This window comes from Esox lucius, chromosome 10 (assembly GCF_011004845.1).
Source record: "Esox lucius isolate fEsoLuc1 chromosome 10, fEsoLuc1.pri, whole genome shotgun sequence".
Classification (NCBI taxonomy): domain Eukaryota; kingdom Metazoa; phylum Chordata; class Actinopteri; order Esociformes; family Esocidae; genus Esox; species Esox lucius.
Window position 1 is genome coordinate 28,678,147 of NC_047578.1, and position 25,452 is coordinate 28,703,598.

The 25,452-nt window shown below is 42.1% G+C and overlaps 2 protein-coding genes across 9 annotated transcripts; one reads left to right on the forward strand and one right to left on the reverse strand.

Annotated features, from left to right (window-relative positions):
* Positions 1 to 8,937: 8,937 nt before the first annotated feature.
* On the forward strand, positions 8,938 to 10,155 carry LOC105007926 (free fatty acid receptor 3-like). The gene is given in 2 exon segments (XM_010867060.4): positions 8,938 to 10,079; positions 10,081 to 10,155. Coding segments are annotated over 2 exon segments (999 nt in total). The 5' UTR covers positions 8,938 to 9,155.
* Positions 10,156 to 11,431: 1,276 nt separating this feature from the next.
* Positions 11,432 to 25,452, reverse strand: usf2 (upstream transcription factor 2, c-fos interacting). Of its 8 annotated transcripts, none has more exons than XM_034294800.1 (12): positions 25,090 to 25,451; positions 24,176 to 24,216; positions 23,581 to 23,681; positions 22,806 to 22,925; positions 22,497 to 22,653; positions 22,250 to 22,337; positions 21,940 to 21,984; positions 21,484 to 21,542; positions 17,897 to 17,983; positions 15,001 to 15,095; positions 14,615 to 14,770; positions 11,432 to 14,391 (listed from the first exon to the last, which is right to left on the reverse strand). In XM_034294800.1, the coding sequence occupies exons 1-12, from the start codon at positions 25,125 to 25,127 to the stop codon at positions 14,302 to 14,304; spliced, it is 1,077 nt and encodes a 358-aa protein (XP_034150691.1). In that variant the 5' UTR covers positions 25,128 to 25,451; the 3' UTR covers positions 11,432 to 14,301. The 8 variants fall into 8 exon arrangements, with proteins under 8 accessions (XP_034150691.1, XP_010865354.1, XP_010865355.1 ...); XM_010867052.5 differs by having other exon boundaries at positions 23,581 to 23,696; XM_010867053.4 differs by having other exon boundaries at positions 14,615 to 14,743; positions 23,581 to 23,696; positions 25,090 to 25,448.

The window sequence follows — 25,452 nt, forward strand, 5'->3', positions numbered from 1 at the left end:
GGGACACTCCACTGCTATGGGGAAATTTATAGAAAGAGGGAAAGACAGACAAGACCACATAAAACAAGAAAGAGGGATGTGGATATGTTCTCGTCTCCTGGGAACCCTATTCCGAAATTGATAAATCCAAAAATAAAAAGTAAAGTCTTTTCTCAGCTTAGAACACACCCAGCCTGGCACTCTGCTGCTTACGATATCCTGAACACACCACTCCGTCCCAGACAGCAACGTCACTAACAGCCAAAACCCCAGACAATGTGAGACCACAGATGACAGCTGTACAAAGCCAGATCGCTCCCAAACGTGTCTTAAAGACTCTGTTCTCCGAACTGGCACAGCTTTCTCATCCGCTGCCTTGGATAGCTTCACTTCTATCATGGACAGCGATTCAGAACAATATATATACACCAATCAGCCATAACATTATGACCACTGACAGGGGAAGTGAATAATACTGATGATCTCATTAACATTCTGTACACAAAGTTGATGTGGTAGAAGCAGGATAAATGGGCAAGTATAAGGATCAGAGCGACTTTGACAAGTGCCAAATTGTGATGGCTAGACGACTGGGTCAGAGCATCTCCAAAACTGCAGCCCTTGTGGGGTGTTCCCAGTCTGCAGAGGTCAGTACCTATCAAAAGTGTTCAAAGGAAGGAAAAGCAATGGACTGACGACATGGTCATGGGTGGCCAAGGCTCATTGATGCACATGGGGAGCAAAGGCTGGCCCGCATGGTCCAAATCCAACAGACGAGCTACTGTAGTTCAAACTGCTGAAAAGGTTTATGCTGGTACTGATAGGTGTCAGAACATACAGTGGCTTGCAGTTTGTTGCGTATGGAGATGCATAGCTGCAGACCAGTCACGGTGCCCACGCTGACCCATCCACTGATGAAAGCGCCTACAATGGGCACGTGAGCATCAGAACTGGATCACAGAGTAATCGAAGAAGGTGGCATTGTCTGATGAATCACATTTTATTTTACATCACGTGGATGGCCGGGTGCGTGTGCATCGCTTACCTTTTGAACACATGGCACCAGGATGTGATATGGGAAGGAGGCAAGCCGGTGGAGGCAGTGTGATGCTTTGGGCAATATTCTTCTTCAAAAACTTGGGCCCTGCTATTCATGTGGATGTTACTTTGACATGTACCACCTACCTAAGAATGGTATCCCCTGAAGGCATTAGCCTCTTTCAGCAGGATAATCTGCCCTGCCACAAAGCAACAATGGTTCAGGAATGGTTTCAAGAACACAACAACGAATTTAAGGTGTTGAATTGGCCTCCAAATTCCCCAGATCTCAATCCAATCGAGCATCTGTGGGATGTGCTGGACAATCCATGGAGGCCCCACCTCGTAACTTAAAGGATCTTCTGCTAACATCTTGTGCCAGATAGCACAGCACGCCTTCAGAGGTCTAGTGGAGTACATGCCTTGATGGGTCAGGGCTGTTTTGGCGGCAAAAGGGGGACCTACACAATATTAGGCAGGTGGTCATAATGTTATGGCTGATCGGTATACAGTTGTGCTCAAAAGTTTGCATACCCTTGGAAAATGTTCCCAGACCAAGACCAAGACCCAAACCTTGGAGACCAAGACCCAGCGAGTCAAGACCATTACAAGAGCACTACCACTTTGAACACCAAAAAAACAAGACCTAGACCGAGACCTTAGACTGTCCAATGTTTCCCAAACATAAAACAATGAGAAAATAATATAAGGAAATGAAAGATTTTTTTGTAGGCCACAACATAGCCTTGTTTTATAGAAGTAAACATATGTTACTAGATGAAATTACTTTACTGATTATTACAGAAATTATTAGGTTGAAATTAGTTTACAAAGACTGTAATAAGAAAATATAAACACATCCATACATGTTATAGCTTATTTTCACAACGATGTGCTTAGCTAGCTAGCAAACACATTAGCTAACTGGCTACGTAGTTATCAAGATGGCTAACATTAACTTTGCTCAGTCAGGTTTGTTCTGGATACCCATAGCATTGACATAAATGGCTGGAAACTGCATTTTCATGTACTGTAAAGTTTCTGGCCACAATGAAATGTTTTGTGTTTATCACATCACAATGTTAACGTTGGCCAAATAAGCTAGTGTAGCTACCAAGCCTAGCTAACCAAGACTTTAGCTTAGCTTATATATATGAATATACAGTGGGGAGAACAAATATTTGATACAATGCAGATTTTGCAGGTTTTCCTACTTAGAAAGAATGTAGAGGTCAGTAATTTTTATCATAGGTACACTTCAATTGTGAGAGACAGAATCTAAAACAAAAATCCTGAAAATCACATTGTATGATTTTTAAATAATTAATTAGTTGTCTACAAGTATTTGATCACCTACCAACCAGTAAGAATTCCAGCTCTCACAGACCTGTTCGTTTTATTTTAAGAAGCCCTCCTGTTCTCCACTCATTACCTGTATTAACTGCACCTGTTTGAACTCGTAACCTGTATAAAAGATACCTGTCCACACACTCAATCAAACAGACTCCAACCTCTCCACAATGGCCAAGAACAGAGAGCTGTGTAAGGACATCAGGGATAAAATTGTAGACCTGCACAAGGCTTGGATGGGCTACAGGACAATAGGCAAGCAGCTTGGTGAGAAGGCAACAACTGTTGGCACAATTATTAGAAAATGGAAGAAGTTCAAGATGACGGTCAATCTCCCTCGGTCTGGGGCTCCATGCAAGCTCTCACCTCGTGGGGCATCAATGATCATGAGGAAGGTGAGGGATCAGCCCAGAATTACACGGCAGGACCTGGTAAATGACCTGAAGAGAACTGGGACCACAGTCTCAAAGAAAACCATTAGTAACACACTACGCCATCATGGATTAAAATACTGCAGCACATGCAAGGCAGCGCATGTCCAGGCTTGTCTGAAGTTTGCCAATGACCATCTGGATGATCCAGAGGAGGAATGGGAGAAGGTCATGTGGTCTGATGAGACAAAAATAGAGCTTTTTGGTCTAAACTCCACTCGCCGTGTTTGGAGGAAGAAGAAGGATGAGTACAACCCCAAGAACACTATCCCAACCGTGAAGCATGGAGGTGGAAACATCATTCTTTGGGGATGCTTTTCTGCAATGGGGACAGGATGACCGCACCGTATTGAGGGGAGGATGGATGGAGCCATGTATCGCGAGATCTTGGCCAACAACTTCCTTCCCTCAGTAAGAGCATTGAAGATGGGTCGTGGCTGGGTCTTCCAGCATGACAACGACCCGAAACACACAGCCAGGGCAACTAAGGAGTGGCTCCGTAAGAAGCATCTTAAGGTCCTGGAGTGGCCTAGCCAGTCTCCAGACCTGAACCCAATAGAAATTCTTAGGGACACAGTCGAATGCCTTCTCCAAATCCACAAAACACATGTGGATTGGTTGGGCAAACTCCCATGAACCCTCCAAAACCCCGTAGAGGGTATAGAGCTGGTCCAGTGTTCCACGGCCCGGACAAAAACCACACTGTTCCTCCTGAATCCGAGGTTCTACTATCGGCCGTATTCTCCTCTCCAGAACCCTGGCATAGACTTTCCCGGGGAGGCTGAGAATTGTGATCCCCCTATAGTTGGAACACACCCTCCGGTCCCCCTTCTTAAAAAGAGGGACCACCACCCCGGTCTGCCATCCCAGAGGCACTGTCCCCGACCACCACGCGATGTTGCACAGGCATGTCAACCAAGACAGCCCCACAACATCCAGAGACTTGAGGTACTCAGGGCGGATCTCATCAACCCCTGGTGCCTTGCCACCGAGGAGTTTCTTGACCACCTCTGTGACTTCAGCCCGGGTGATGGACGAGTCCACCTCTGAGCCCTCATCCTCTGCTTCCTCAATGGAGGACGTGACGGCGGGATTGAGGAGATCCTCGAAGTACTCCATCCACCACCCGACGACATCCCCAGTTGAGGTCAACAGCTGCCCACCTCTACTGTAAACAGCGTTGGTAGGGCACTGTATCCCTCTCCTGAGGCGCCAGATTTTTTGCCACAATCTCTTCAAGGCCAGCCAATAGTCCTTCTCCATGGCCTCACTGAACTCCTCCCAGGCCCGAGTTTTTGCCTCCACAACCACCCGGGCTGCAGTCCGCTTGGCCTGTTGGTACCCGTCAGGCCTGATAGGACTCCTTCTTCAGCTTGACGGCATCCCTTACTTCCGGTGTCCACCACCGGGTTCGGGGATTGCCGCCTCGACAGGCACCAGAGACCTTATGGCCACAGCTCCGAGCGGCCACTTCGACAATGGCGGTGGAGAACATGGTCCACTCGGACTCAATATCTCCAGCCTCCCTCGGGATCCAGTCGAAGCTCCGCCGGAGGTGGGAGTTAAAAATCTCTCGGACAGGAGACTCGGCCAGACGTTCCCAGCAGACCCTTACAGTACGCTTGGGCCTGCTGAGTCTGTCCAGCTTCCTCCCCCGCCATCGGATCCAACTCACCACCAGGTGGTGATCAGTTGACAGCTCCGCCCCTCTCTTCACCCGAGTGTCCAAGACATACGGACGCAGGTCAGATGAAACGACAACAAAGTCGATCATCGACCTGCGGCCTAGGGTGTCCTGGTGCCACGTGCACTGATGGACACCCTTATGCTTGAACATGGTGTTCGTTATGGACAAACTGTGACTAGCACAGAAGTCCAATAACTGAACACCGCTCGGGTTCAGATCAGGGGGGCCGTTCCTCCCAATCACACCCCTCCAGGTGTCACTGTCGTTGCCCACGTGGGTGTTGAAGTCCCCTCTCGTTCACCGGGGTAAACTCCAACACATGGCGGCAGAGCTGGGGAGCTATAAGCAAACCCACACCAGCCCGCCGCCTCTCACCATGGGCAACTCCAGAGTGGTGAAGAGTCCATCCTCACTCAAGGAGTGTGGTTCCAGAGCCCAAGCCGTGCGTAGAGGTGATCCCGACTACCTCTAGTCGGAACCTCTCAACCTCACGCACGATCTCAGGCTCCTTCCCCGCCAGCGAGGTGACGTTCCACGTCCCTAGACCAGAGATCGGGTTGTCTAGGCCCCCGCCTTCGACTGCCGCCCGATCCTCTCCGCACCGGCCCCTTATGGTACCTCCTGTGGGTGGTGAGCCCACAGGAAGGCGGCCCCATGTCGCTCCTTCGGGCTGAGCCCGGCCGGGCCCCATGGGGAAAAGCCCGGCCACCAGGCGCTCGCATATGAGCCCTGACCCCGGGCCTGGCTCCAGGGTGGGGCCCCGGCTGCGCCATACCGGGCGTATCAATGATGTATCAAATACTTATGTCATGCAATAAAATGCAAATTAATTACTTAAAAATCATACAATGTGATTTTCTGGATTTTTGTTTTAGATACCACAGCTGAATAGTACATATGATAAAAATTTGACTTCTACATGCTTTGTAAGTGGGAAAATCGGCAGTGTATCAAATACTTGTTCTACCCACTGCAATATTACAGCAGTCTGTACTTTAATGAGTTATGTCATAAGTATAACTGAACAAGTCATGACCACTTAAGATAATGAGGTGCGTATTAGCTAGTTAGCTATGATTTACCTGCAGACATCAAGGGTTACAGTAGGCTGCAGACTTGTTTGGTGCCAGTTCACATGCAGTTCAACAACGCATGATAGAAAACGTGCAAAGACAATATTACAGGTACGCAAATCAACTATGCGTGATAGAAAACGTGTGAATACAGTACTACTGGTGCACAAAGAGACAATATGAAAAATCTGTCTTGTTATACAGAGGTGACCAAGACCAAAACCGCAACACTTGGAGACTGAGACACAGACCAAGACCCAAACCCTGGAGACCCAGACCAAGACCAAGACCACGTCTATGTAGTCTCCAGTGGTCTTGAGACCAAGACCGCAAGACCGAGGCTCCATCTCTGGTATCAAGAGATCCCTGAATTTTCCACTTCTTAATAAGTGATTGTACTGTCTAGCATTTGCATGGCTTCAGTGTAGCTCCTCATGGTGAAAATGTTTGCCATTGGGACCCATAAAGTCTGCCATGATGGATTTTCGACCATTTTGGGGTTTTTGAAAAACACAAATAAATTAACTCCTCTGGCACCAAATGTCCATTCTTCACGTACTTTGATATTTGGCATATAGGGACCATGGTCTTCAAAAGTTATATCAGCCAGACCATTATGTCATAAAACATGGATGTTATTGAACAATGAACATGTGATGGGGCGTGGTTTTGCACATATATAGACACTTCTCCTATAAAGATAATGGTAATATGATTCTACTTGGTGCGTATGTTAACAAAGATGATACAACCATAATGCCTTCAAATATTTTTCTATCATCCACACAGTGGCGCTATTGAGGTTTCCCACATTTGCAAGCTCACCATGATCAACGGATTTAAAATAAAATCTTGAAAAGAGGTGTATAAGTCCATGTCTTCCCAAGGAACACATTTTCAATTGGGACCCATTAAGTCAGGCGTAATGTTTTTTTCTGCAATACTGAATACATGAAAAACGCTTCAAATGCTATAGCATCAAATGACCAATGTTAAGTGTGATTACATTTGGTACACATGATCAGGATTGTGAGTTTAGTTTATATGAAAGATGTTTCCATTTGGCCACATGGGGATACTAGTGAAAAGGAAAAACCATACATGTAATATTGTTTACAGCTATGGACATGAGTTGGATATGTGTCATGTTGGAAAAACTGGAATCTGGCTACTAATAGCTTAATGCTGAAACCCGCTAAATGCCGCTTGCAGCTTTTATATTCAATCTGTTGTTTTTATTCTCATCAATCATGTTAAAAAGTAGGCTGATTAAGCAGCAACAACGGATTTTCAATATTGTGCCATGTTCTTTTTAGGCTAGACAGAAATCTTCATTTCCAAACAAACTTATATATTGTTTTGACATGTTACACTGATCTGTGATTGTGACGTGTTTCCATGTGATTGTACCTGAATTAGACATTCAAGGGTTGCTGAGAGACATTGTTTGGAGAGCTTTGGGAACAGATTGTGACAGGAGCTTATTAAATTTCCGGAGCATATCAAATTAGTCACTTGGCACTAGTTGATGCAGTGAAGGACGATCGATCTGCACTCACAGCTCATTTGAGGATCCTGTTGGATAGATATGTGATGACTCCTGATTTTCAAGATCATTGGAGGTGAGTTAATCCTTACCAAATTAACTTACTTGTCATAACCCCCATTTGTTACAGTATAAATGAGGTATCAATAAGAGTGGTTATTCATAAAACAGACAATATCTGTGTTTGAATATTTTGTAAAAAGAAATGAGTTGGTCAGAATGAATAGCATCTATTTACAGTAGAATAGCAGCTATCTGTACATTGAGTTTGATACGAGTTTGTTTTGAATTTATGAATCAATCCCTTCAATATGAATCATTTGAAATATTCATAACACACATGAAATAAATATAGAGCATGCATAGTTTAAAATAAATACATGAGGTCATCAATTTGGGACATGTTTATATACACTGCTCAAAAAAGGGAACAATTATCACCATACTTCAGGAATATCAATCTGTCCAGTAAGGATGCATAAGCGATTGTGTATCAATGTCACCTGTTTTGGTACACTGGAGAGGCAACAGCAAAACAAACCCCAAAAAAGGGAATTGTTTTGGAGGTGGTGGCCACAGAAAATTGCTCTCTCCTTATGCTTCCTGACTGATTCTTCTTTAGTTTTGTGTTTTGATAGTGTCCTTGTCACAACTGGTAGCATGAGACACAGATAGTTCAGCTGCTCCAGGATGGCACATAGATATGTACCGTCGCAGGTTAGCCGTGCCTCACAGTACAGTCTAAAGAGCATGGAGGAGATACCAGGAGATCGGCCATTACACGAGGAGAGCTGGACTGGGCCGTAGAAAGGCATCAACCCAGCAGCAGGACCAGTATCTGCTCCTTTGTGCAAGGAAGAACAGGAGGAGCACTGCCAGAGCCCTACAAAATGACCTCCAGCGGGCTACTGGTGTGCCTATTTCTGACCAAACTGTCAGAAATAGACCCCATTATAGGGTGGCATGAGAGCCTGTGGGACTTGTGCTCACAGCCCATTACTGCGCATCTCGAATGGCATTCGCCAGAGAACACCAGAATTGGCAGGTCCACCATTGGTGTTCTGTTCTTTTCACATATGGGAGCTGGTTTACACTGAGCACATGACAGACGTGAAAGAGTCTGGAGACACTGTGGTGAACATTATGCTGCCTGCAACTTAATCCAGCATGAATGGTTTTGCGGTGGGTCAGCGATGGTCTGGGTAGGCATATCCTTGGAGGGTCGCACAGAACTCCACGTGCTAGCCAACGGAACCCTGACTGCTGTTGAAATCATCAGACCTTAAGCTGGTGCAGTGGGCCCTGGGTTCCTCCTGGTGCAGGACAATGCCTGGCCTCATGTGGCTAGAGTGTGGGGGCAGTTCCTGGATGATGAAGCAATTGAATGGCCTTTACATTCCCCAGAACTGAATCCAATTGAGAACCTCTGGGACGTTATATATTGGTGCATCCAACGCAACCAAGTAGCGCCATAGACTGTCCAGGAGCTCACTGAAGCCCTGATCCAGGTCTGAGAGGAGATCCCCCAGGACACCACCTGCCATCTCATCAGGAGCATGCCCAGACAATGTTGTGAGTGCATACCGGCACATGGGGGCATACAGACTACTGAATCACATTGAGTTGCCGTGATTAAATTCACTCAAGTTGGAACAACCTGTGATTTCAATTATTGATTTTCAGTGTGTTTGAATCCAGTCGGTTGGTGATTTTGGATTCCATTGACCATTGTTATATCATTTTGTTCTCAATTAATTACACAATGTAGAGTAAAGATCTTTAATATATTTTGTTCATCGAGACACAATGTGTGATTTAAGTGTTCCCTTAATTTATTTTGAGCAGTGTACTCAGGAACAATCTAAAACAAAAAGATGGTTAAGTACCAATACAAATTGACATAATGAGGTCTTAAAGCCAATATTTAATGGGACGTTTGTTATGAGTCATTTGGTATTATGAGTCATATTCTTTTAAATATATATTCTTTTCTCTTTTCAGTTTTGTTTGAGTCTCCAAGTGTCTGTGACTGATGGAGTAGGCTAATCGCTATGCCCATCGTTAATCTGTTGCTGTCCGTTTACATCATCACCTTCCTGATCGGCGTACCTGCCAATATCCTGGCATTTTGCACCTTTTGCCGAAAGGTACACCGCAAACCTGCCCCCATTGACATCCTGCTTCTCAACCTGACCATTTCTGACCTAATCTTCCTTGCCTTCTTGCCCTTCAAAATGAAGGAGGCTGTTGATGATATGAACTGGATACTTCCCTTTGAACTTTGTCCCATCACTGGTTTCCTGTTTTACTCCACCATCTACAACAGCACCCTCCTCCTGACTGCGGTAAGTGTGGAGCGCTACCTTGGTGTTGCCTTCCCCATTAGATACGCCTTGTGTCGTAGGCCTCGCTATGCTATGGTGGCCAGCATCACATTCTGGGTGGTGTCCTCACTGAACCTCTCCATCGTGTACATTGTCCCCAGCTCCCAGTGGAAGGAAAGAAATAGTACCTCTATGGACCCTCCCCCAACATGCTACCGGAACTTCACAGATCCTGAGCTCAGCATCCTTCTACCAGTGCGTCTAGAGTTATTCCTGGTTCTCTTCTGCGTCCCTTTCTTGGTTTGCACCTTCTGCTATGTCAACTTAATCCATATTTTGTCACGGCTGCCCAGCATCGGCCGGCGGCGGCGGCTTCGTGCCATTGGTCTGGCTCTTGGCACCCTGCTGGTTTTTGCCCTCTGCTTTGGTCCCTACAACGTATCCCATTTGGTAGGGTTCGTCTGGCACAAAAACATAGAAAGTTGGAGGGAATTCGCTTTACTCTCTAGTACCCTTAATGCGTGCCTGGACCCAATCATCTTTTACTTTTCCTCTGCGGCCGTTAGGAGCATGCTAAATCACTGCGCCAGGAGCTTCATGGCTAAACTGCACATTTTAAAGTGTAAGCGAGCTGACTGCTGCCCCCCACTGATCCTCCAGGACTGACCAATATAAAAAAAATCATGCCCTTGAGAATCTTTACAGTGCTACATCCTACTTTACATAATGAATCTCAATTGCATTTTTAAGTTTCATTGATAATATCTTCACTTCCATATTGACAGAGATCGTAAGAGTTAAGTAAAGATGGCAACTCTAGAATATACAATTGAGATTTGCCCAGGCAGTAGTCTATGAAAGTGTGTTTTTAGTATTTTGCATGTGTATCATATCTATTCAATGTATTCTATTATGTAAACTATTGGTAAAAGTTGGAAGGAAATGTCTAAGTTTCTTAATGGCTTAACACAATTATAGCAGATGCTTACTCCTTCACACACCACCATGTACAGAGCTATTATATATAATAAAAAAAGAATGTGAACAAATCAATCACCCTCATTACACAAGCTCTACCAAGTATGGGCATAAAGTTGTGCTTTATAGGATTTGGCTAAAAATAAATTATAACCAGAAGGTGTAATAGCACAGTTGAGTAAAATATGTAATATATTAAGTAAATTATGGGTAACAAGCATGTAAAGCAGGATGTGCAAACATGGGTAGATTATACAACATTGTGCAGCTATAAATTGTGCAGCTTTTCTCTGGTGCTAGCAACCGTAATCAAGACAGGGGTTTGGTGAGGCAGAAAAACTGATAAGCCCCATTTACCAATCATTCAGCAATAATGAGCTCCCTCTCAAAGCTGTAATCCACATACAAATGGACAACCGGTCTTCTATATTCCGGTCTAGATAAATACAGATAACTGCTCTTTATAACATCCTGTATATACAGAGAACCAGGTATTTTGGTTATTAGTTTACCACTTAGTCACATATAGGTACAATGGGATTGAATACAGTTGGAAGAGGAAGGGTTGTCTTGTGTGTTGCAGTAGATTGGCAATAGCACAAGAGATAGACCTAGAACAAGGCTGCCCAACCCTGTTCCTGGAGATCTACTGTCCTGCAGTTTCTCTCTTAAACTCCATTTGTGACTAACCTGACTAAGCTTTTCATCCAGCTAATCATTACAATCAGGTGTGCTAAATTAGAAAAAAACCTACAGGACAGTAGGTCTCCGGGAACAAGGTTGGGCAGCCCTGACCTAGAAGGTCAAAATGACACTGCATTACCATTTACTGTTTCTTCCTACTATTGCCTTGATTCAATTAAATTGGGTTATTATAGGTGTTTGTAAAGGGAATTTCCAACTGAGCTGATATAAAGCATTTATCAAGATGGTAGTCTCAGCAACATTGCTATTAAAAATGACAAAACCTCTAACTGCTTTTGGATTAAATCCAGGCCTAGCTGTTTGACTGAACAATTTGAATGTACTGTATTATGCCAGTGTTTATTAAACTGTGATGTGATTGTAAGAATGAAAAAAAACTTTACTCAGTAGAAATGCCTTGGAGTACAGCTCTGACCTGAAATGTGTCCCATAGTTCCTAAACATTAAGCATGATAGCAGGAAGGGGACAAAAACATAATTACATTTTGATATTTATTCCAATAATGTGTTTTGACCTATATCAGCTATGAAAAACATGCAAAGAAAAGATCTGATTGGATTACTCTAAATACCCATGAGATGAAAGAATATCAAAATTGGTGTGCAAGGGTCCCCATATTTAAATGAAATGCCTGTAATAAGCATCCTATGTAATTAGGACTAAAGCTCCTAAAAAAAGTATCATTATCTTGTACATGGCAATGCTGACATTGAATATCAGCAAGTGATCTATGAAAATAAGATACTAGAATTTAATCAGGCAATAAGGCACAAGTGTGCTATATGGCCAATAACCCACAGCTAAGAGCAGTAAAGCCCAACGCATCGTAATATTCCACAAAACACACAAGATGCCTTATTGCCATTATAAACCAGTTACAAACGCAGATGGAGCAGAGAAGAAGAAAAAAAGTGTCATACCTGTGGTTTACGTTAGCCATAAGCCACAAGGTGGTTTGGTATAGAGATGAACCAAAAACAACTTTTTCATTGTCGATAACAGTTCTGAGTACTTAACTTTAAGTACTGCTGATAGAGAGTACTGATCCTATAGTGGCATTTTTATTTTGTCGACATGCTATGATTGCCATAATTATTTTAAGCCCTTTTCACACTGCATTGTTCTAAGCCTTGGGCTATCTTAGCCCCAGGTTAAGACAGTAGTTTAGCCTGTTTGCACACAAGATTTTGTTAATCCGGCGCTAAGGTTTAACCCTAGGCTAAGGATTCACACTTGTATTCCTAAGCCCTGGGCTAACGGACAAGTACAACACAATACCATTTTACATTCTATGATAAGCTACAAACGTTACCTTCTCTCTGGCATGCAAATAATGTTACCGTACATCACTGACACACAATGTTACACTACCAATGATTCAATTAACAACTTCATGACATCAGATGATCAAGATGCCCACGCTGTCTGTATTTGCTTTGACAACTTTGCAAAGACAGAGATAAACGTTAGTCAACCTTCATTCTTGACATATTTTCCACAAATGATTTGCTATTTAGCTATGAATCTGAATTATTTCGAGATTACAAAATCACACAGTTAGAAGCGATGTATTTTCAATTAGCCTGGTGTTAACGAGTTGGTGTAAGCTAGCATCAACCAATGTTAGCCAACTTAGACTTAGATAAACAGTTAGCATTTACTAGCAAGCCTAAGCTCCTATATTGTTACCCTTCAAACACTTGCTTTGGAACATTTGCAACTGCTAGTTTTACTACAGGCTGTGTCAACTGTAAAGTAATTCCAGACTGTAGACAATTGTTGTTATTGACTTCACTAGGCAAAGATGGCATGTTTCAGGTCTACCCATTATCAACTTATGTTTTCCGCACATTGTTATTACAATCAGTTTTTTTGGGATCAGCTCATTATATAGGCTCGCTGCCGACTGCCGCTGATACCCTATCCCATTATTACTGGCCAGTATCTGACAAATTTTCAATGCCAATATTGGATCAGTGCATCACCATTGTGGTACAGTATATGGGTAGGCCCTTATAAGGGTAGGCCCTTATACCACAGTTATTAGCAAATCAGCAGTCAGAATTATAAGCTGGTTTGTTAGGTTCCTGAATGCTGTATGATATCACGGGTATGACATCACTTTTTACTGTTCTGTGTTGGTAACCCGTTTATAAAAGCTTGGGGTTTGTGATATTTTGCCAATATACCACAGCGAAGTACTGTGTCCAGGCAATCTGCAATGTGTCACGCCTAAGAACAGCTCTTAGCTGTTATATATTGGCCATATTCCTTACCCCTTTATACCTTATGAAATGCCTAACATATGTCACCACCATATAGTGAAATTGGTATTCAGATTTAACTGTGCACCAGATAAGAACACACAGTTCTAGAAAAATGCTGCAAATGAGCAGGGCTAAAATGAATGTGGGATTCACTGTTATATTGTAGTATGTTTATCCTGAGTTTTGCTATCACCTACTGACTGGACTGGTTCCCCAAAAGCATCTTAAGCTAACTTTAATATGAGAACATTACTGTATACTACAGGTCTAATGATTAACTTAGGATTAAGTTGCTTTTGGAAGCAAATTATACCTTGATATCCTGACAAATTATACCTTGATATCACAGGCCTTTAAAACAGCTAACCGGTAATCCTCTACATCCACTTGAAAATGTAACAACCTAGTGAAATGGTGTTAATCCATGGAGGTTTGTTTGTTTTGTCTCTAAGGAAAGATGGAACAGCAAAGTTCAGTCTTGTATTTCCACAATTGATCCCTACCACAAAAGGCATTTCTTTCTGCGCATACGCACACACGCACACTAATTTTAAACTAATAAATTACATTTAAAAGAAAATTATTCATGCCTGACTAACACAGTGAATATCATCTCTAACAACAAAACTCAACCCTCCCGCCCCAAAAAATAGAAGAAAAAACTGCTGTAGGTAAAACAAAATCATTATTTCCTATTCATGTGAATTGTCATTAACATAATTCCAACTCAAAGAGATTGAATTGAAAGCAAAACATTTTTGAAGAGCTGGTTATCCTTTGAGGCGGGTGGGGAACTCATTTAGCTAGAGTCATGGAGTTCAGCTTTCTGCCTTGGAAGAGTGCGGGTAAAGAGAAGGCTTGAGCAGTCTGCAGTCTGTCACTACTTCTCAAGCCCTCTTTTTTTATATGCCTGTCCATTCTGTTATTGTGCTGTCGTATCTCCATTGATCTCAATACCATGCTGTTGTAGCTGAGCTCGAAGCAGTGCGTTGTCATTCTTCAGCTCCTCAATCTATGACAACAGTATATCTCAATTAAACAACATGAACAACCAAATGCGAACACTGACAAAAATATTTTACTTTACTATATTCACTATCAAATTGGCTGAAATGGAGAGAGACAAGTTAACTTGCCCAAATAAGATATTTCATTTTTCATACCCAATTTATTATACTGTGGTATGCACTGAGAAATACACAACCGAGTGCAAGGTGTTTCACATGAGTGTGTACCTGTTGTTTGAGTAGCTCGTTGTCCGCTTGAACTCTGACTACTTCTTTGAAGCTATCTTGAAGTCGCTGGTTATTTTGTCTCAGCTCTCGGATGTAGTCACATGCTTTCGACAGGATCCCTCCTTTACTCTGAAGAGAAGACACTGCATATGACTTCTATTACAAAAAGAAATATTTCAAAACAATCTGTCATGGAGGACCAGTTTCCCAGAACTGGATTAAACATAGAACTGTATTAGAAATGTATTTCAGTTAAGAATTTCCAACAGAGCATACTTTTCCAAGACCAGGCTAATTCTTTACCCATGAATCTGACCTAAAGGCTGCGTCTTAATTGAGCTGGTTTTATGGAGCTAATTCGGCATAGGAGAATTGACAACACTCACTGCTCCAGTCTTAGTGCTGTCTATGTTGCAGTCGGGGATGATCTTTGAGAGAGTGACAATCCAGTTGTTAATCTTGTCTCTTCTCCGCCTCTCCACTGCAAATACAAGAATCCCATAGCTAAACTGTTAAAGCTATACACAGTTGAGATAAAAGATTTGTGAACCTTTTTGATTTACTGGCAAAAATGGTTCCTAAACTATTGTCTGATCTTCATCTAAGCCATAACAATAGATAAACAGTGTGAGTTAACAAAGAATACACGAAGATGTGTAGTAGTCTTTATTTAACACATAGGATGAAAAAAGAAATGGCCAGAAAATGTATGTGATTCTCTAGGACAGACTTCTTCCTCAGTAGGTCATTTAAATCAGGTTTCCCAGTCAATGAGATGACATTCAGATGTTGTTTAAAGGTGTCCAGTCATGTATATAAAACACAAAGATTGGTTACCAACAAAGTCTGCCCACAAAATCAGATCTGTTGAAGTGGAATATGGCTCAGTCAACGGAAACTGCTGCAGACTTCAGAAGACACGTGCACTACTGAAAAAGAGTTAGCATCACTGCTACTCCCCTGGAGGTGGGCTGCCAGCAGAGATCACAGCAAGCGCATGCTGTATTATGGTCAAGGATGTGAAAAAATCCAAAGTTAACAGCTAAGGATCTGCAGGCATATCTTGCCCTTTATAACATCTGTGTCCTTGAGACTTTAATAAAAAAGACACTAAACAAGAGTGAGACTTAAGGGAGTATATAACAGAGGAAACCACTACCCTCCAAAAACAACATTACTGCCTGTTTCAGGTTTGCAAAAACCAGAAAAGAAACCAGGCAAGCCTAGTTCAGCCACCCAGCAGTTAAAAGTGATAACTGTTGTTGCCCTCACTTGACACAAACCCCAGTCTCAAACGTGAGAGACCTCAACCACCACGTCATGGTGCTATACATTTGCCCAGTGTCGGTATAGCATCTCGACATTAGATGCATTTTGTCACGCATTAACATCACGCCAAATTTGAATATTTCGCTAGACATCATTTTACTACGGTTACCGGCACCACAAATAGCATAAATAAAATGTATAGCTTTTGTCACCGGCCGTTATAACAGCTTATTAACCAGTAATAGGCATACTAGTATCTACTAACTTACTACGGGGAATAGTCATAAGAATTGAGCAATTGCTAGTGAGACTAAAGGTACACTGCCAAAGCTATTTCATTTCATGGCACAAAAACATTTGTTTTTGCCGGACCGCATAAGCGGAGCCGGCTATGAAGAGCAAATATCTCTAACATAGTGATTGACTGACTGACTGACTGCCCCTTGTTAAATAGCATAGTGGTTAGACAAGCAGACTTGTGAACTATAGGTCCCGAGTTTGTATCTCCTCGCAGGAGAAGTGAAGTACACATTGTGAATTATAAAATTTTGCCAAAAACTTCACAGGCTAAAACTGAAATTGTATATGGTTATATTGTGACTGTTTCTGGCATGGAATAGTTAATCTTCAGTCTCGCTAGTAATTGCTCAATTCTTGTGATTATTCCTAGGAAGTTAGTAGATACAAGTAAGCCTATTACTGGCTAATAACCTGTTAAAACGGCCAGTGGCAAAAGCAATACAGTTCATAGCCGCTATTTGTGGTGGAGGTAAACTTAAGAAACGTTAGTCAGTTTACCCAAACCTCAATGGAGTCTAGCGACGGCTAAAACACGTAATGCCGTCACGTAATGGTTAAAGACAGTGCCTCTCATGTGGAAGACCTAAGTTTGAATCTATTGAGAGCAATGACATTTATTAATTATTTCTGGTAGATTCCACGATTCTCTCGTCTTTTCACTTGATGAAAAAGTTATCGTCGCCTTTATTGATAGTTATTGTATAAATGTCATTCACAAATGAAAGAAAAGAGTATGTTGTTTTGCCATGAAAGAAAGAAATATGTTATTATGCCATGAAATGAAATAGCTTTGGCAGACTCAAGCAATTTCTCAATTCTTATGACTATTCCAAAAAGTTAGTAAATCTTATTACTGGCTAATACGCTGTTAAAACTGCCAGTGTCAAACGCAGTACATGGCCACTATTTGTGGTGGAGGTAAACTTAGTAAGAAACGTTAGTCTGTTTAACTGTATCAATGTCATTCACGATTGGCCAAATAACTATTAAAAGAGCAAGTGGCAAAAGAGGATTTGTTCAGAGACAAGAGGCTATACTGACAGCCAGCAAATGTACAGCTCCCTGGTGTAGTGGCTAATGACACAGCCTTTCACGTGGGCGACCTGATTTGAAATCTCGAGGTGGCAATGTTTTCTATTGCGGGACGGCTGAACTAGGCTTCTCGTTCTTTAATTCGTGAATGACATTGATACAATAACTATCAATATAGGTCACAATTACTGACTTTTTCATAAAGTGAAAAGACGAGAGAATTGTGGAAATCCCAACTCTTTTACTGCCCAAGGGGTTTTGGCCTAGCCTATGTTACCCCAAAAAGCATGCACGGATGCATACTTCAAAACTTCACCAGAAATGGTCACAATAGAACCATAAAGAGTTTTATTCAAGGCTTACAATAACGTAGCTACTGAAGGTTTTTGTCTAGCCAGAACAAATCCTAATGCATATTTTGTTTTGACTGTGACGAGATTTGAACGCGGGACCTATTGTTTGCAAGTCTGCGTCTCTAACCACAATGCTATTTAAACAAGGGATAATCAGTCAGTCAATGACATTCGCTCTTCTAGGCTAGCTCTGCTTATGCGGTTCGGCAAAAACAACTTTGATTCTAAAACTCTACAGGAACTAGTGTTTTATGGACAGACATGACATATACATTTTTTGGCAGAAGGGCACAATGTTGTGTATTTGTGTAGAAAGAATACTGCGTACCAACACCAAACATCATCCCAAACGTGAAGCATGGTGGAGGACGCATCATGGTTTGGGCTGCTTTGCTACCTCGAACCTGGATGGCTCCTAATCATTGTGGGAATTAATTCAAATATGTATCAGGAAATTCTGCAAGAAAGTATCAGGGTAACAGTCCATCATCTGAAGTTTAAAGGTGGTTGGGTCATGCAGCATGACAATGATCCATAACAAATCTAAAACAGCTTTTCTTCTGTATAAGCCATTCTAAATCAAAGTCCTGACCTAAACCCTACAGAGCAGTGTTTCCCAATCCTGGTCCTCGGGACCCAAAGGGATGCACGTTTTTGTTTTTGCCCAGGCACTCACACACCTGATTGAAATGAAAGACTTGATGATAGATTGATTACGTCAATCAAGTGTGTAACTGGTAGGGCAACATTTGAATCAGGCATGTTAGTGGTAGGGCAAAAACTAAAACGTGCACCGTTTGGGGTCCCCAGGACTAGAATTGGGAAACACTGCTATAGAGATATGGCATGACCTGAGTCAAGCCGTTTAAGATTAGAATCAACTTTACTGTCATTGAACAAGTATGAGTACCACAAAATGCAGTTAAAATCTAACCAGAAGTGTAAATAGAAGTACTTAGAAGTATATGTATATTAAAAGTGTAATGCATAGATGTGCAATGAAGGCAAATACAGTACAAATGACAATACTAAATGTGCAATTAAGGCAGACAGATGTTGTATTAAGTATAGTGTATGTTACAAGTAGGATTATAGTTGTGCAGGTACAAATGGCAATTCAAAATAGCGTCCTATATGTGCAATTGAAGCAAATTGAAGGACTAAGGTAGCATGTGCAACTGGGATGCAGAGATAGCAGCAATGAGGTCCCTGAGGTAGACATGCTTAAGTAACAACTGTAAAAATGCAAGCACGATGGCAATTATAGATTTGCAAAAAGGCAAAATTAATGTGCAACAGAAATGCAGAGATAGCAGCAGTGCGGTTCCCGAGGTAGACACGTACCTGTAACAACAGAAAACTTCTATTATCAGACATTGCAAGGCAGTGTCAGAGTAGTACAAAGCGAGTAGTGCAACAAGGTCCCTGAGAGGCAGGGGTATGTTTAGTGATGGGTCATAGAGTTCACCAAGTTCCTTGGTTCTTTGTGTTAAGGGCCAGGTTGTTGTCAGCGCAACATGCTGCCAGGCACTTGACCTCCTCCCTGTGGGCTGAACTCGTCATTGTCACTGACCATGGTGTCATATACGAACTTGACGATGGTGTTTGAACTGTGTACAGGAACACAGATGTGGGTGAAGAGGGAGTACAGGAGAGGGCTCAGCACACAGTCTTTGTGGAACACCAGTGTTCAGGATCAGGGTGGAGGAGGTGATGTTGTCTAATCTGACAGACTGGGGTCTGTTGGTTAGGAAGTCCAAAATCCAGTTCCAGAGAGAGGGGCTGATCCCCAGGTCATGAGGTTTGTTGACCAGCCTAGAGGCCATGACCGTGTTGAATGCTGAGCTCAAGTCTATGAATAGCATTCTCATATTGGTGTTGGTTTTGTCTCGGTGGGTCAGGGCAGAGTGTAAAGTTGTGGAGAAGGCGTCCTCTATAGATCCGTTTGACCAGTAGGCAAACTAGTATTGATCCAGTGTTGGGGGAGGCAGGACTTAAGGTGAGCCAGGACTAGTCTTTTGAAGCACTTCATTATTGTGGGGTTGAGTGTGACAGGTCGGAAGTCATTCAGGCTAGATGCAGTCGACTGCTTCAGAACAGGCACAATGGTTGTGGTCTAGAAGCACGTTGGGACAACCGCGATTGATTGAAAATGTCAGTAAAGACCTCGACCAGCTGCCCAGCACATGCTCTGACCACACGCCCGGGGACACCATCAGGACCAGCAGCCTTTAATGGTGGTCTTCTTGTTGTCCCTGTCGAAGTGTGCGTAGAATCTGTTTAACTTGTTGGTGAAAGAGATGTTGCTGGCTGTAGGGGTAGGGTTCTTTGGCCGGTAGTCTGTGATGGCATGGATGCCCTACCACATGCGTCAGAGTTGTTGTTGAAGTGTTCCTCAATCCGCAGTTTGTGGTCATTCTTAGCCACCTTGATGCCCCTTTTCAGGTTGTCTCTGGATGAGCTGTAGGCCTCTGCATTGCCGGATCTGAAAGCAGTGTTGTGTGCCTTTAGCAGTTGTCTGACCTCTCTGTTCATCCACTGCTTCTGATTGGGGATGGTCTTTATTTGTTTATGGGTGGTGACATTGTCGGTGCAGATCTTGATGTAATCCAGAATGGAGGAAGCATATGTTTCAATGTCCATATGGGAGTCAAGGGTGGCTTGAGTGGCAAACAAACTCCAGTCTGTGTTGAAACTTGTGCTGTAGAAGTGAGTCTGGCCACACTTTGACTGTCCTCACTGATGGTTTCACACGTTTAATGAGGGGTAAATACTTCAGAAGTAGGAACAGTGAAAGATGGTCAGACTGTCCTGGGTGGGGGAGGGGAATGGCTTTGAAAGCCTGTTGTATGTTTGTGTACACATGGTCTAGTGTATTGTCTCCTCTGGTGGGGCAGGAGATAATTGGTGGAATTTCAGAAAAATATTTGAATGGTTAAAATCCCCTGAAATCACAGAAACACCATCCAGGTGTTCCGTCTGGTGTTTACTAAATGGCAGCCTGCAGTTCCTTCATTGCTAGTTTTGCATTAGCATTCAGGGATATGTAGACTGCCATAACAACAATAGACGTAAACTCCAGAGGCAAGTAAAACATCCTGCATCTAATCATCAGGTACTCCAGATTGGTTGACCAGTGACTATCAGTTTAAGCAACACATCCCGATAATATTAATGAACGGAAACAGTTCTGTGAGAATGAATAGTAAAAAATACCTCTTAACCATTGTGCAGGTACTTTCAGCAAATGTCTGTTTGAAGTTATTGCAGAGTACGGAAATTCTACAAGTTAATTAACATTGTAGTTCAAGTACTCTTTCCAGCCTATGCTGTTCATGTTTGACCAATGTTTTAACTAAAAAAATTAAATCACACTGTTCCTCTATTGTAAAGATTTAGATGAAGACCAGACTAGATTTTAGGAGATATTTATTCAGGAATCCAAACCTTTTCTAGCAACTGCAACATGACTCATGCTCCCTTTTGTGAGGCTAGTCGTTACCACTCACAAAATATACTTATCAATGGCTGAGTTTCAAAATAAGTGTACAAATGGCTTTGATTTCAGGAAATAATTTGCTTGAAGCCAACACTTTGAATTGCAAGGGGCATGAAAAAAGGTATCCACCACACTGGGAACAATCCGTGTGCCTTGGTGGATCATCAAGAGTTGATAAATTACTCCCATTCGCAAGAAATTGCTATAGTATTCAGACTAGGGGAATACTTAGTGCCGCCCCCTCACTTTGTCAGTGAAAGTAGTTATTTGAAAGGAAGCTGTACAGCCTGGAAAAAACTGAGATTATGTTGTGCTTTTTTACACATTGATTATGTGGTATAATGGCGTATTGACTAGTTAAACAGTTTAATGCTGTTATTTGCATTTTTGCCCCAAGTGTTATATACTTTTTTCACCTTCGTTGTGTTGAGCTCTCCTCCTCTCATCCCGTGGTGCCCGTGGGCCATCGATCTTCCTGCATAGAGATACAAAGGCAAATAGATGGTCACATATAATGCCAAAACTATGTACAATTCTTTCAAATAAATTCTTCACAAATCCAAAGTTTTATGATGAACACATTGCTTGTAGTATTTCTGCAATGTACTCTTTTTCTAATTCTGCAAGATTTCTGTTCCACACCAAACACTTAACATGACTGCACAACACGGTCAGATTGGAGTTTTTCCTTGCCGTGTTTAAGAATACTCCTTCAGTCAGCCTATGACCCAAATATATATGTAGAACTGTATCGTATTCATCAAGGGACACTAGGATATATCATTCACGACTAGCGGATTCACATTCACGTCTGACTGTCTAACAAATATGGGAAGGAGGTCAGCTTTACAGGATGCGGAAGTAATCCTCACCAGTTTGAACTGCCATGGTGTAGCATCTCATTTTCACCGAGGTCTCTGGGGATGGCAGGTAAGTGGGACAGTTTTTGTTTTCTCACGTTTTTATTTATTTTGTCAAGGTACACACAATAACAAACCAATTATGCCAAAATCAAAGGTAAAATAAAAGAGAGGTGAAACTGAAGGTTCAGCCGGGAAAGTCGGTTCCAATATGGATCTGGGGGGCAGGAGAAGTGGGCCAAATCACATAGATTGGGGAGCATTGCGGGGCACTTACTGTGTATGTACTACTAAACTCCATGGCAAGTAGTGCAATACTCACGTGGTGTAATTGTGTGTGCGAGGGGCAATAGTCCGTGGAGTTCCTGCTTGCAACATGTCCGGTGAGCTCATCATCACGTAGAACTGACCTGGTATCAGATAAGGGGATTTATATACTGAACATAAATATGAATGCAACATGCCATTGTTTTAATAATTTTTTCCCCCACCATAATGCCATGTATAAGCATTACTAGTGAATGGTCACACTATAAGGGTTTTTTATACTTGAATGAATGACTACACACCTCCGGCCTGCGTGAGTGTTGGGTCAGACTGCACGGATACTGCTGTGGCTGTACCATCACTGACTGTGGCAGCAGGGAAATAGGCAAAACGTGTCTCCCCTCCCACTGTCTCCCCCGCTGGACTACCTCCATTACTGAATGGGTTTTGAATGACAGCCTAGGGAAGGGAGGTAGAGAGAAAGAAAAGAGAATCAGCGGGAGGAAACGAGAGGATGGCGGTAAAATTAAATGAGACATTAATACGTCCTTAAGATTACGTGGCAAAACATTCCCACTTTAGTGCGTTTGCACACACAATCACATACATACCTGTGCAACTGCTTGCTGTGTTCCAGTAAATGCAGCTGTAGAGACAACACTAACTGCCCCTGTGCCATCGCCAGCTGCCTCTAGCTGGTCATCGGTCACCTGAACCACTCGATAGGTCACCTGGAAAAAAGGAGGCGAAGGGTCAGGACTGGAGGACACATTTTTTTTTTAGAGAGAATCTATGATTTTATGTGCAGGCAATAGATGCAACCTGTATTTGACCTGGTGAAATGTAATGTCTTGGCTGACCCAGAACTACAGTCTGATATAATTAGTCCAGTACTAAAGTTTTAGGTGCATACCTGTAAATAAATTAAATGAAAAAAGGATGGGAACCTGAGCAAAGAGTTTCATTCCTTTGAATCTGCAAGGTTAAAGCAAGGCTGTGTAACTAATGTCCCATCCCCTTTTGAAATTTGAAAAATGCTCACATCTGAAAAATGTGATTGTTCAGTGTCATGTATCCCTTTGACCTGTGACAGACCTATGGTACCATTTATGTTTAAGTAGTTTATTCACATATTGCACTGACCAAAAAAAGGGAATATGTAAAAAATAAATAAAAATAAAATACACAAAACTTCAAACCTCACCCAGGGACAACTAGCTATCCATTTGTTTGATCAATTCCAGAGCTGGCACCCCTATAAAATATGAAAGAGCTGGCTACAATAAAATATGAAAACTCTGAAAGAGAGTGTTAAGGACCTAGGATCTACAGATTTGTTTTAATAACTGTTTATTTAATCCTGGGTGTTAATGTTTTTGAGCTCACCTGTCCTCCACTGTTCTCTGTGCGAAACTGGTATTGGACATTATGATCCGCAAAGGCTGCAGCCTGCGGTACACTTGTTATGGTAACTGCAGTCTGCTCCTCTGTTCCCACACCCTCTGTAAATATATATATTTTTTAAACAGCATATTGGTACACACACTCACGCTCTCAATCTCTCACACACACCAGAAATCCCAATATAAACAGAGGAAATCTCTCATGCTCTCACTAAGAGAGACCTAAATTGGGAGAGCATGGTCCTTGAAACACCAACGTTGTGGGTACAAGTGAGATTATAAAAGCCAGTATAAAAACAAATGCTGTTACGAGTCAGTTACTCTGGAATAAGACCATGTAAGATCATTTTATTCAATTTTTTTCATTGCAACTCTCTAATCAGGGACTTGTTAAGACCTGGGACACCAGATAGGTGCAATTGATGATAAGTTAGAACAGAAAACCATCAGTCTCTGGCCCCTCTAGGATAGGAGCTGAATAGCCTGGTTTTAGTCAATTATCTTATACAGAGTGACACGTGCATACTAAAATGTATTTAAAAAAAAGTAGGAACACACAGATGCCCCCTGATACCTACCTTCCAGTTGGAGAACCTCCTCTGTTTCCTGTTTCTCGTGACTGATGGAGAAGATAGTATTCGGTTATTAACCAAATTATATTGAACAGCAGCCCAACAAATATCCATAGCAACACCGCCCCCCAGTGTTGTGATTACAGTTCAAAGTACTTGGAAAGTGGACTAGTCACCAAATTAACTGAATAAATTAAATTGTTAGATTATGTTAGAGGTTGGCTACCAAACAAACACAAAAGTTTTTGTAATCAGTTAATACAACTCATGCATCACAGTAGGGCAACACTAAACTTTCCCTACAATTTGAAATAAAGAATGATGTCAATAACGCCCCCCTAATGTTTCAAACAGAGGCTATTGACTAAACCCATATGGACGATTGGAAACATTTACAAAATTTTTGCAAAGGTAATTTCGTATATATTATAGCCAATTCTACCTGCACATTATATCATATCATGATCATCACTGTGGGTCACAAACAACTGAAACAATAACAGGACGATAGTAAAGAATACAATATTTACTGACCTTACAATATGAAGTTCTATATAGTAACGGTTGTAACTGTTAGGACTCTTATTTTGATACGTTTTTTTATTAACTAAAATATTATCAAGTACATTAAAATCGGTTGTACAGCTAGGTGAAGCTGAACTACAATGTCAACTGTCGCTGGTCTCGTTTGACAGAACATCTAAAAAAATATTTGTTGCAAGTACATCATTACATTAATGCAAAGTACAAAATGTTAACCACAACACGATAAAAGTTTCCTCCATAGATTTGTGCTTTACAAAACCAAACGACAGAGAATAAGTTGTTTGTATAGCTAGCGCTAATGCTGCAAAGGAAGATGGTTGCTGAGCTAGGCCTTGGAAGCCATTGCGAGAACTGAGCATAGGACGCGTTCTTACCTCGTAGAGCTGTCCAAACTCTGTTCAAGCATATCCATGAAGCTTACAGTTCAAAATGTGATATTCAGCAACACTGATATGCGGAGATGGAAGTACTGATCACGGGGACAAACACACGGGTCATGTGAGAAAGACAATCCAGGACACGTGAGGTACCGACTGGGCAAGGAGTTAAAATGGAGACCGATGAAAAACTAGGACTAAGTGATTTTCGACTGTCGGTTCTCTCGACCATTACATGTTTCCTCTCTCGCGGTATAGGCAAGACTTCTGGCATTTAAAGTGTATGTATTTGTTTATCTAACGTATTTAATATTGTGACCTTCTAGAAAATATTTCCCTCCGTTTAATTTCTTACGTTTT

Bases quoted from the DNA above. Each gene is read 5' to 3' on its own strand.
- usf2 (XM_010867052.5), bottom strand. From the start codon at position 25,127: ATGGATATGCTTGAACAGAGTTTGGACAGCTCTACGAG. The intron at 22,654-22,805 runs GTATGTATGTGA...TCCCTTCCCTAG, and splicing joins CACAGCAAGCAGTTGCACAG to GCTGTCATTCAAAACCCATT. The intron at 22,338-22,496 runs GTGTGTAGTCAT...ATCTGATACCAG, and splicing joins AACACTCACGCAGGCCGGAG to GTCAGTTCTACGTGATGATG.